Source organism: Branchiostoma floridae, chromosome 2 (genome assembly GCF_000003815.2).
Source record: "Branchiostoma floridae strain S238N-H82 chromosome 2, Bfl_VNyyK, whole genome shotgun sequence".
NCBI lineage: Eukaryota > Metazoa > Chordata > Leptocardii > Amphioxiformes > Branchiostomatidae > Branchiostoma > Branchiostoma floridae.
The window spans coordinates 13,382,892-13,393,985 of record NC_049980.1 but is presented as its reverse complement, the minus strand read 5'-3'; the positions used below and the strand labels follow the sequence as shown (position 1 = coordinate 13,393,985).

Sequence of the window (11,094 nt, the reverse complement as noted above, 5' to 3'; positions counted from 1 at the left end):
AAAAAAAAGTGCGCTCCTCCGAAAAACAGCAGACGGCAGGTCGTCCAAACCCATTAACCTAATTTCAGGTTTTCTTCAATGGCACGATTGGTCTGGTGTGTGCAAAATGCACAGTGCTCAATGGCACGATTGGTCTGGTGTGTGCAAAATGCACAGTGCTCAATGGCACGATAGGTCTGGTGTGTGCAAAATGCACAGTGCTCAATGGCACGATAGGTCTGGTGTGTGCAAAATGCACAGTGCTCAGTGGCACAATTGGTCTGGTGTGTGCAAAATGCAGTGCTCAGTGGCACGATTGAGTCTGGTATGTGCAAAATGCACAGTGATCAATGATCTGTTAATAGGTCTCAAGGTCTAATTTGGTTGGATCAAGGACTCTCTTTCAAACCTCTTTGGTTGGATGCAAAATGTAATGCGTAGATTTCAGCAGAAGAAGTATAAATGTGTACTGTGTAAAATCTTATTGAGTACAGACTTTTGCTAGCTGTAAGTTTCTGTATATTACTGTGTCACTTGTATATATAGCAGAGAACAGTCTAAGGCGTCACTGAAACAGAAAGAAAATATTGTCTTGATCACATAACATCTTACTAGTACCAACAAAAAGCAAAAATCTACAAAAGTTCAGGTGTGACATCTTGCCAACTGCTTTGCTGATTGTTTAACAGTTAGCTACAATCCGTTGTTTTCTACTATTCTTTGGAAATGTATGTTTTAATGTATTAGAATCCGATCCATCTTTTCAACTTGTACGATATTTTTACAATCAAAAATGCCCTGCATAATGCCTCGCATCGGCTCAAGCACAGTGCACCATTAAACTATCTAAATTCTCGTCAATCCCCACACACTGGTTTTACTAAAAAAACTATATACCGTTCCTTGGAAATATGTTTCAATGTGTCCGAATTCATGATCACTATCTTTTCAAATTGTACGTTACTCTTACGATCGAAAATGTCCTGCAGGACCTCCTGCAGCTGCATATATAGACGCACGCCCCCCTCCCACCCGCACGTAAACTGTTCCAATCGTTGCACAATAAACTTGACTGTATACCCTCCACAAAATCTTTCGTCAAATGTCGTGCTCATTTTACTCACATGACACTACGCCTTAGAATGTAATGTTATATTTTAATACATCCGAATTCCAGAAAGATAACTTTACAAACTGTACCAATTTCTGCACGATAAAAATCTCACCTCCTCCGCACCGTCAACGCCCGTGAGGGTATTTACCGGAATAACCCGAAATGACCCGGAATAACCCGGAATAACCGTAATATTTCTTGTTCCCATGGCCATATATACATTATTTTATGCCAAAATATTGCATTCTGCGATCTTAACTTATCAAAGCACACTGTATTTCGGTAGCTTTCATCCTTTATTAAGGTTATTCCGGGTTATTCCGGGTTATTCCGGGTTATTCCGCTAAATACCCGGACCCGTCAACGCTATCGCAAAATGAACCGTGCGATTTAACGACAACTCCTCAAATGTTACATGACCAGTGTTTTACTGCAAATCAAGAAACATTTTCCTTTCCTAGACTTTGCTAATGAGCGCTGCAATGTTTTCTGTACGAGTAGAGGTCATGGATAAACAGTATTCTTACAACGTTTATTTGAAGGGCTAAGAAGGGCTGAGAATTGTCGTAAAAACGCACGGTACATTGCGTTTATTTGAAGGGCTGAGAAGGGCTGAGAATTGTCGTAAAAACGCACGGTACATTTTGCGACCATAGCAGACCCATCCAAGGACGAACCATTAAACCGGGCACAAAGCCGGGCGCCTTCGGCGCCCCGGCAAAAATGTGGCTTTCCTGGATCCGCTACTGCACTACCTTCTACTACACTTCTTCAAGCTCCAATTCTACTCAATTTGTACTCAAAATTATCCGACTCCAGTACTCCTTCCCCTTCTATTTTTCTGGTGGCGCCATTTTGATTTTAAGACTGATGCTTCTGATTGGCTAATCTCCGTCACATGATCACTTAGGTCACAACTTCAAAGAGAGACACCTATCAACTTATTGAAAAACTGCAGCCTTCAGATAGCCTGGGTAGAAAAAATTTTTTTTTTTTTTTGGTTTTGCGATTTTTTGAAGCAGCGATTCCGAGAACCAACGAATTAAATTGGTGTGGCCTAAATAGAACAGGGAGGTTATATAGTTGAACTGTTTGTGTGAACTCCTGCACAGTGCCTGCTTGGTGTGAGTTTATGACATTTACATGATAGACAGGGTGAGAATGGTCCGCCACTCATTCGGGCTATTCACACCGTAGTAATTGTCGTTGACCTGTCCTCGCTAGAAAGTTACTGGGTGTGTTTTAGTGTACACGACAAGGGAGGGCTGGGGATGAGATAGCACATGCAAATTACATTAATCTTATCATTATCATAATGATCATTCCATAGGGAAGCTGGTGGGATACCATATGTAAGACATGCAGTGTACTGGTATTAAATATCACAGACCAGGTACTCTGTGATCGTAGTAAAATGACACCATGAGTCAAGTACTTCTGATTGTACATGTACAAATAGTATATTGCTCATAGGATACAGTTGCTGTTACTCTAACTGGTCAAAGTACTTGATGCAAAGGAGTGTTGATTCACGCTTGTATTTTGTATGTACAGGATGGAGCTACTCCTCTGTTTAAAGCAGCACATAAAGGACATGTGGAGGTTGCTAGGAGTCTGGTCAACCATGGGGCCACTTTTGAACTTTTAAATGTGAGTAGTATCTCCTAATGTAATATATCTAATTAACAACATTTGACATTAATGCATGTCATTTAGATCAATTATGGATTGACTTCAATTGTAGGATTTATGCAACACCATTTTTATAAATTCTTAGCATCCTGATTGGATCCTGATAGCCTCTCTGGACAGTGGCTCCAATTGGGATCTCTTAACTGGTAGAATTGGTAGTATCTGCGATTTTACCAAATCATAATCTCTTCCCTAAGACATCACACGTTACATTGTATACGATGTGTAAGGCTCACTTGTAGTTTCTGCCTGACCATTGAGTTACAGCTATCAAATTAGACTTAAAATGGTATCTAGTCTTACTAATTGTTTTAATTTGTATAAAACATGTGCCATGGTTTGCAAAGATGGATTAAACAATGCTCAATATTTTTTCACCAGAATGGGGAAAGTGCCTTACATGCTGCAGCTTTATTTGGGCACCTGAAAGTCGTCAAGGACTTGGTAGCTGCAGGAGCAAATGTCAACCTGAAAAATAAGGCAATGATGATAGTATTTGTGTTTTATCTTCAACGTTTGTCTTTTGTACCCATTCAATATACTTTGTAAGGTTCTGAAACATTCTAAGAGTAAAAGGAGACAGATATATTTCCTTGTGTTTGCATTTTTTGGGCATAATTTTTTGTGAAATTTGTATGCATTTCATAAAGTTTGTATGAATGTTTACTGTATCTAAATGATTTAAATTGCTTTGGTTATGACAATAGATTTATTTTGTCCTTGATATCTTCAGGAGGGACAGACCCCAGCAGAGCTGGCAAGAGATGCCGGGTATGATGTCATAGCGGAGTTTTTGATGAAAGCGAGACCATCTTACCAGACAACAGTATGAGCCAGTGTACTGTTGAACATTGTACAATGTAGTAACTATTACATCATCACAAAGTACTGCTGTCTGTTTGGCATGAGTCTCGGCCTTTCACTAGCATAGGGGGCAGAGGTGGTAGAATACACTACCTCAACATGTAGCCCAACTCAGGACATGCTAGTAGGACCCATGGAATCCGTGGATGATTCTGAAGGGAGTTGTGTATAGCACCAGAACAAAGTTGTGGTCAGGAGGTGAATAACAGTTGCTCATAAATGTTGAATATATCTTTTTGTTCAACTTGCATCTTTTTCTCATGCTCTAAATATTCTGTATACATAGCACAGTGGAAAGCAAACTGACCCGTGTGTGAAACAAAATAGAAAGAAACAGTGAATGTGAGAATGTAGTGGAGAAGACAGGTGTTTTGCAGTATGAAGTGTTCTGTGTGATTAAGTGTTTCTAGATCTGTCATGTACATATATTATTTCCAGTTTACCTAAAGATTCAGACTATCTATTAGTTTATGCCTCTTCAAGTTCATACTTAGTATAGTAGAAGTTAAGATACTGCACAATGTCTGTTGGATGTATATGCAGGCACATATAATGTTTTGTACCTCACTACACATTCTTGGAAATTATTTCTACTCCTTTCAGAGAGGAACGTAGTTTGAATTGATTTGGTTCCAAATAGTGAAAAACATGGGGCAAAATTTGGCTGTTTGTTGCCAATAGGTCCAAACACCCACATATCATAGGATGTATGTATGAGGGCCAGTCAGTGGACTCACCATACTCAATGCTACTTATGTACAATGTACTTGTGTGTAATATTGCATCCATTTAAGGCAAAATTTATATCATCCACTATGTATAGCTATGAAGACAATCCAACTAATGTGTCATTATTTACAAACCTTCAGGTATTGGCACAAGCATTGAGAATGATGTCTGTATGTCCAAATAGACCAGATTTTATGTCAGTGGTCTTCTTGTGAAGTTGTGACTAGTAGTTAGGAGACTTTGTCTCTAGCTTATTACTTGTGAAGAGTGCTTTGACAATCTCAGATACTGCCTAAAATGTAAGAGTTTCCTTTAATTCTACTTTTGAAACATTGCTTAATTTTGAGATACATAATCATATATGATAGCATAATCAATTTTCTATTTGATATTCAACCTGGAGTTGTGTTTTATTTCAAACAAGAGCATGTGTGAAACATATTGTAGAATTTGTGAACTCATTTTATAAAAAGAACTCATGAAACGAACTTTGTGCCAACAGTACATGTAAACACATTAAAAAGGACTAATGGAAAAAGAAAACAAGAATATTAAGAAAAACTAGTACCCAGTATCACTTGATTTCAAAATTCCTAATTGTTTCCCGAAGGTTAATCATATAGTGTTTGCTGGAGTGTTCTTCTTGTCATGAACCAATCAGAGCTTAGAACTGCTGGTGACATCACATATCAGCTGTTCCAGCGAGTATGAACAATGAGAGTTATCTGATAGCAAAACCAGTGTTGGTAATTACAGGTTTGCAATTGCAGAACCTTTATTAGTAACGTAAAAGACAAATTACTAAGAGGCAAACATCCTGCATTTTCTTTAAAATGTTGCCATTGTACTTTCTAAGACAAAGTTACAGTAGCACGTTATGTAATGAAATACTTATTATATATAATAAGAAAACTAGCAAGAATCTACTCACAAATGGGAAGAAGACAAAAACTTTCAGTATTGGTACAAGATAATTGCAGTGAAAACAAGATATGATGATTGCTGTTTAGAGCACTTTTGACTTTATTTGACATTGACTTATAATGAAAGTCAAAATTTAAGATTCTTTACAGATACATGAAGGACAAAATGTTGATTGGTAAACCTTTATGCACTATCCTTGCCAAGATAGCAGTTAACCTCACTCTTTAGTACACATACTGAGAAAAATTGTAGTAAGTTTCATGTATACAGTAGAAAAGAACTTTGTAGATGTAAAGGCACATGACACAAAAGAGACTTTTCCTTAAAGCTTTAATTCTGTACAAACTTTGGTCAATAATGTGTTTTTTTCATCAAGTCAACCTACTTAGAGGTCAACAAAATCCTGTATAAAATCATATCAAAATTCTCACACACAATTAACAATAATTCACTAAAATCCCTTAAGTTAGTTGATTAGAAACATATTTAAGGACAGCTGTAAGCCAACAATAAGGCATACCTTTTTAAAACTCTTTCCTAGTAGACAGTTTATAGGTTATCAGCCTCCAAACTTGTTGCTTCTTGCATCATATCAAGACCTTTGTTCCAATGTTACTCTATATAGGACATATTAACTACAATCATGGAATGAATTATGTCCATACCCAGCTTCTTTCATCTTTTCAGAAAGTTACTAGGAAAATTCTGACCACTCCACGATCTATCAAACCCTAGACATGTCATTTGGAGGCCTTGCCATTGCATGAAACATGCACACATAGAATTTAAAACATTCACCCTTTCTGAGCAAAACACAACAAAATCTACTGTAACAATTAAAGTAACTTCTATCTTACCATTCTGAATGACAGTTTTGCCTTGTATCCTACTGTATTTTTGTAACCTGTGTCAAAATATTGTGGATGAAAACCTACAATAGTAAGAATACTGTTAGCAAGTACAGCTCTAAGATAGTTTTGAGACAGACTTAACACACAAAAGATTCATCATATTGAGGTGTTCATTTTTCTTCATTTCGCAGCATGTACCTCTTACTTTATCCAGTTGAAAATGAATATAGGAATATACCAGGCCTGCACATGGTGAAATCACATACATGCCACTAGTCTATATATAAGCCACAGTTTTTAACTATACAGGAGTACAGCCCTTATATCAGCTTCCATTGATGCTTACTAGATAATAGTGTTCTTCCTTTACTTGAGAAATGTACAAATTTAAACAAGCAGTAGTTGTTGGGAACCCTGCGTGGATCTTCCCCTGATGTTGGAGTCCTGTGAGGAGCAGTTTACAGGTCTGGAATGGAGTGGTCCATCATCTTCTTCACCAGGCTGTCTGCCATGCTGGGGATGGGAGAATGTTTTGTTAGATTACATACGATCATTCCAGAACACATGGAATTCAAGGGAACAATTACATCCAGGTTAGTTTAATAGAAGTACATGTATTCACACTGATGCTAAATGTTGCAATGAAAATAACATATTTCACAATGTGTTCAGACAATGCCATAACCTGCTTACTTGTCCAATCAAATTTATGCCTTTCTGGAAGCATTTCACGAACTACGTTTTCATAAGGTATTTGATTTTTTTCTTCAAATTTCATCCACTTGAGTTTAAATGTACTACAGAATTATTTTGACAGCATGACACTGAAAAAACTGTTCCCCTAAACAACTTACATTGTAAGCCCCAGCAAGACAATGGATTTACAATACAGTCATGTATATGATTTCATAAAAGTATGACAACATGTGCATAGGAAGACTTACTTCTTGACAATGTGGTTGTACACATAGGTGGGCATGATGGTGATGGTCACAGTCGGTCCCCCTGCTGCTATGATCTCAGCAATCTCCTTGTCCTGTCAAGACAAGACAAGACAAACATCAACTGTTAGCGACAATAAGGATCATCTTCATACCCTACTTAACAATGAAAAACAATCATTTTCAATCATCTAAACTACAGTTATCTGAAGCATCATGTTTCAACCCCAATGAAGTACATATGGTAAGTCTAGTGCATGTACAAGTGACAAAAGCACCACCAAACAGTCTTTGGTAAAAGGGCACATTGGCAATTAATTCTATACATGTGAGAATATTCTATCACAAGATACAACCATCAATTTTTACTATACAAATTTACATTAAAGATAAAGACAACAAACTAACTGTACCTTCAGTCCAACAACGTTCTGTCCGTTGACCTCGATCAGCTGGTGCTCGATCAGAACACCGTTCCGAGCGGCAGACGTGTCCTTAGCAATGGCTGTGATCTTGCCGTTCTTGAACACGAAGCCAATGTGGTTGGAGCTGTCCTTCTGCATGGTGATTGTCCTCTCAAACGGCCTGAGAACAACACAGACGACAACAAGCTTTATTAGAGTTCTACCCTTACTTCTTGCTCTGACTATTCAAAACTGCCCAAGACAACAACCGGTCTCTGTAGCTAGGTGGTCACTGTAGACAGGATTCTTAAACGATATCTAAACAGACTTATTTGATACACTCACTACTCTTTCTGGTAAGCATTGTGGGTTCTTTTACATGCTGTAGGTGAGGCTCTCCGCACACACAAGACCCCTGGCTTTACTTGCATCTGATAGGACATCCCTAATCTAACAAAAGAGTTGTACTAAGCATTTTTAGTTGAGTAAGGAAACAAATGTAGAGTGCCTTTCTCAAGGGCCCACATGAGATTCTATGTCGACAACCCTAACTACATCTGTACTATGTGGAGAGCTCACCTGTCCCTGACAGCGAAGATGATCCTGTCAGGTGGGCACTTCTTCAGGTACTTCATTGTCTTCTCCATGTCCCAGCCAGCGACCACCTCCTCGTTAATCTGCAGGATCTGATCACCAAAGCGGAGGCCTGCCAGCGCTGCTGGGGAGTCCTTGTGCACGAAAGCCACAAACACACCCTGGAAAATACAATATAGTTTTAAGAGTTATATTTTGGAAATAAGTTGAAACCATTTATTGCATGGACTGTTTAATGTTGTGAACATGATAGGCCTTCTAATGAGAAACTGGATAAAACTGTTATACAATTATATCATATCAAACTGTTATACAATTATATTATACAATCATATCATATCAAAACCCTGCGTGTGATCACGCAAAACCCTGCATGGCGGCCTTCGTGATTTGCTGTAAAACACGGAAGCTCCACTGTACTCATAATATGCATAAGTTCTGAAACTTGTACACAAGCAGAGCTGTGCACACGTGTACAAGTGCAATTAAATTTGGTATTGATTACACTGGTGCATCTGACCTAGAAGTATAGATGCCCCATGCAAAAATAGTTCTCATTTTCTGATGCTGTATACTTGAGTATGTACATGTACATAACCCAACACAAATATCTTACTTTGGCTTATTGTATCTAAAGTCAAGAATCAGGTAAACAGCTCCAAATTTGGGGTGCATAAAATGCATAATTATTGTGCACAATATCCAGTGCTTCAAGCAATGATTGAGAAACTGTTGCAATGATTATTGACACATTATTTTTCATGTCTAAAATTTTCACTCAAGCATTCCTGTGTACTTTACCCACCTTGTTGACATGCCTGACTCTGAGTCCGATCTTGCCGTTGCCGTCCTTACAGCACATCAGCTGTCTCACCCCCTGCTTGATCTCGGCACGCTGGAGTCCCACGACTCCCTGCACGCTGTTCCCAGTGATGGGCGCTGTCACCACGGTACCCGCGGGGCGAGCAACAACAGCCTGCTGCATGGCAAGAAGGAAAACACAACAAGTTTCACAACTAGTAGTACTCATACAAGGGAGACATATCTTAGAAGTAGCATAGATTTAAATTGGTCCAGTAGGTCACTGCAAGAACCCCTGCTAATTTTAAAGATTTGCAATATTCATTTTGAGCTTTTCATTGTATTCTCAGCCAACACCACATCTCGGGTTCAATCACATTGTCAACTAAATTCATACATGTATACTACTAGTATTGTCCCAATAACATGATGAAGGATAGGTACAAGTGGCCTTTGGTTTATGACAGTAACATAGCTAGTGTATGATAAAAATACTGGATGGTGGCACTTTCATACTATAGTGAGACATACACACTGACAAGACACACATGTACACCTCCGGGCACAGCAGGAGGACTTGTCATCAAATACATGAAACTCAAAGGGCCTGCACCTCCCTAGCCAATTAACAGTGAAGACAAACAAAGTTCAAGATAAGACAAAAAGAAAGAAATGATACAAGAAATTGTAGGAAAACTTACCGAAGGTGGAGGCTCCAGGACCTGTGGCATGTTGGCTCTCACCTCTTCTGGGGTCAGACTCAGCCCCATGTAGTCATCCAGGGAGGGGTACAGGCTGACTGCATAGACAAATACATTGTACACATGTTAGAAAGACCTTTTTGAACAGTATAGATATTTTCTACATAAGCAAGTACAATTTTTTTTTTCCAAGGAGATTGAACCTTCATGACCAGTATAACCATACTAGCATTGCAGGCACATATTTCTATGAACTTTACAACAAAGAAACTGTATGCACAAGACAGACTAACAATGACATGGAGACAATAAGTCTATTCAAGGGTCCAACTGTACACATGGAGCGAGATTCACTGAGAGTAATACGCCAACATAAACATATCATATCTGAACATGACAATAACTGTTAATAATATATTAGGAGCCTTCACGATCATCCACAATGCATCTTGCTGCACATGCGTAGTTGGAACCTTATAGTACTTACATTGAGCGACTGGCATGGCCCCCGCTGCCTGTGGCTGTGTAGGGTAGGCTGGTGCCTGTGTAGGGTAGGCTGGTGCCTGTGTAGGGTAGGCCTGAGGCTGGGTAGGGTACTGTGGGGGGGCCTGGATGGCAGCGGCCTGTTGACCTTCCTGGTACACCTGTGCCTAGACAGACAAGCACACATGATAAACATATACCTGGCATCACCTCTCAGTACAGTAGATTAGGAGAATATGAAAACATACCAATAGTTATGGAATTTCGTTTCATTTATTCATTTATCGAGGAAATGCCCTGTCACCTGTTGACTGTTTTTAAAGAATCCTGGGGAGCGAACCCAAGCATACCACAATATTATAACAGCAGAACATAACAGAAATAATATGATCAATTGGCATTGGAATAAATGTAATACCGGTAGGTAGGAACATCATTATCTTCAGCATTGCCATTTTCTGTTCTCATATTACCAGAACTGTACACCATATTGCAACTGTGACAATATTCTCCATGTTATACTTAACTCCTTTTAGTTGCCGTACATGCAAATCCGTACTAAATATCTATTTGACAAGTTCGATAATAAGTTACCTTGGCCATCTGATCCACCTTCATATCCTCTAGTGATGGGTACAGGGACATCTTGAACTTCTGTGTTTCTTCTACTTCCTGAATAAAACCAAAAATTTTGGTGAAGGTTAAAAGTCGTCCACACACACACACACAGACCTTTTGCTTGTTACTCAGAAAAACAAAATCACATGTTCTTTCTTGCAGTTTGGTCTGACCAAGGAGCTTTTAATAAAAGCTCCTTGGCCTGACAGGTGTAACGTTAGTCGTCTCGTATTAAACTCCCCCTCAGTACAACTTTGCCCATCCTCCCTTCGAACTAGCACTTTAATATTCACTTTAGAATACAGCTTTCTGACGACAATGATAAACATGATTCCAAGAGTTTAAGTTCAAGCTTCCTATGTATTCATTGACTCTTCCCTACTAAAGGTCTAACTACCA

General features: G+C 38.9%; 2 protein-coding genes across 4 annotated transcripts in view; one reads left to right on the top strand and one right to left on the bottom strand.

Annotated features, from left to right (window-relative positions):
- The window catches only part of LOC118404827 (ankyrin repeat domain-containing protein 29-like), a 35,994-nt gene extending 31,177 nt beyond the window's left edge, over positions 1-4,817 (top strand). For all 3 annotated transcript variants that reach the window (XM_035804200.1, XM_035804191.1, XM_035804209.1), the window contains exons 8-10: positions 2,648-2,743; positions 3,167-3,265; positions 3,519-4,817. In XM_035804200.1, the coding sequence (XP_035660093.1) occupies positions 2,648-2,743; positions 3,167-3,265; positions 3,519-3,617 (294 nt within the window). In that variant the 3' untranslated portion in view covers positions 3,618-4,817. The remainder of the gene's footprint in view (positions 1-2,647; positions 2,744-3,166; positions 3,266-3,518) is intronic.
- Positions 4,818-5,615: 798 nt separating this feature from the next.
- Positions 5,616-10,722, bottom strand: LOC118404818 (syntenin-1-like; the record flags this gene model as incomplete). Its single annotated transcript, XM_035804179.1, is given in 8 exon segments — positions 5,616-6,666; positions 7,098-7,189; positions 7,508-7,679; positions 8,078-8,253; positions 8,898-9,071; positions 9,595-9,692; positions 10,082-10,244; positions 10,672-10,722. Coding segments are annotated over 8 exon segments (981 nt in total). The 3' UTR covers positions 5,616-6,611.
- Between the last annotated feature and the right edge of the window lie 372 nt (positions 10,723-11,094).